General features: G+C 55.2%; 1 protein-coding gene across 1 annotated transcript; it reads left to right on the top strand.

The window, feature by feature from the left end:
• Nucleotides 1-71: 71 nt before the first annotated feature.
• On the top strand, nt 72-294 carry GNI_217100 (hypothetical protein; the record flags this gene model as incomplete). Its single annotated transcript, XM_011135578.1, has 1 exon — nt 72-294. A coding segment is annotated over one exon (223 nt), but the record flags the coding sequence as incomplete, so codon positions are not given.
• Between the last annotated feature and the right edge of the window lie 123 nt (nt 295-417).

Here is a 417-nt window from a genome sequence, read left to right as displayed (position 1 = left end):
ACGAACTCCAGACCGGCCACCAACTGCTCCTTAAGGCGCTCAAGGAGTTCGACGTGGCGTTCCTGCACCAAATGCGTTACGTCCTGGACACAGACGTCAAGTTCCGCGGACGCGATAAATTCGTCCGCGAACTCGACGCTTACATCGATTTCCGTGAGACACTGGACCAGAACACTTCACGGAGCAAGAACGGGGGCAAGACAGGAAGCAAGACCGGAGGTAAGAAGATATTGGACACAACATCAGAGAACAAAACATTGGACACAACAGATGAGAGTAAGAAAGCACATGAGAGTAAGAAGGTATCAACACCCAGGGCAACGCCCAGGTCAACATCCTGGACGACAACACGGACGACGACCGGGATGACGCGGAGGTGGGTGCGCGTGGTCGGCGGCGAGGTGCGCTGTTGTGGAA

This window comes from Gregarina niphandrodes (genome assembly GCF_000223845.1).
Source record: "Gregarina niphandrodes unplaced genomic scaffold scaffold00163, whole genome shotgun sequence".
NCBI lineage: Eukaryota > Apicomplexa > Conoidasida > Eugregarinorida > Gregarinidae > Gregarina > Gregarina niphandrodes.
The sequence above is the reverse complement of the archived record's forward strand: the minus strand, read 5'-3'. Positions and strand labels throughout refer to the sequence as shown.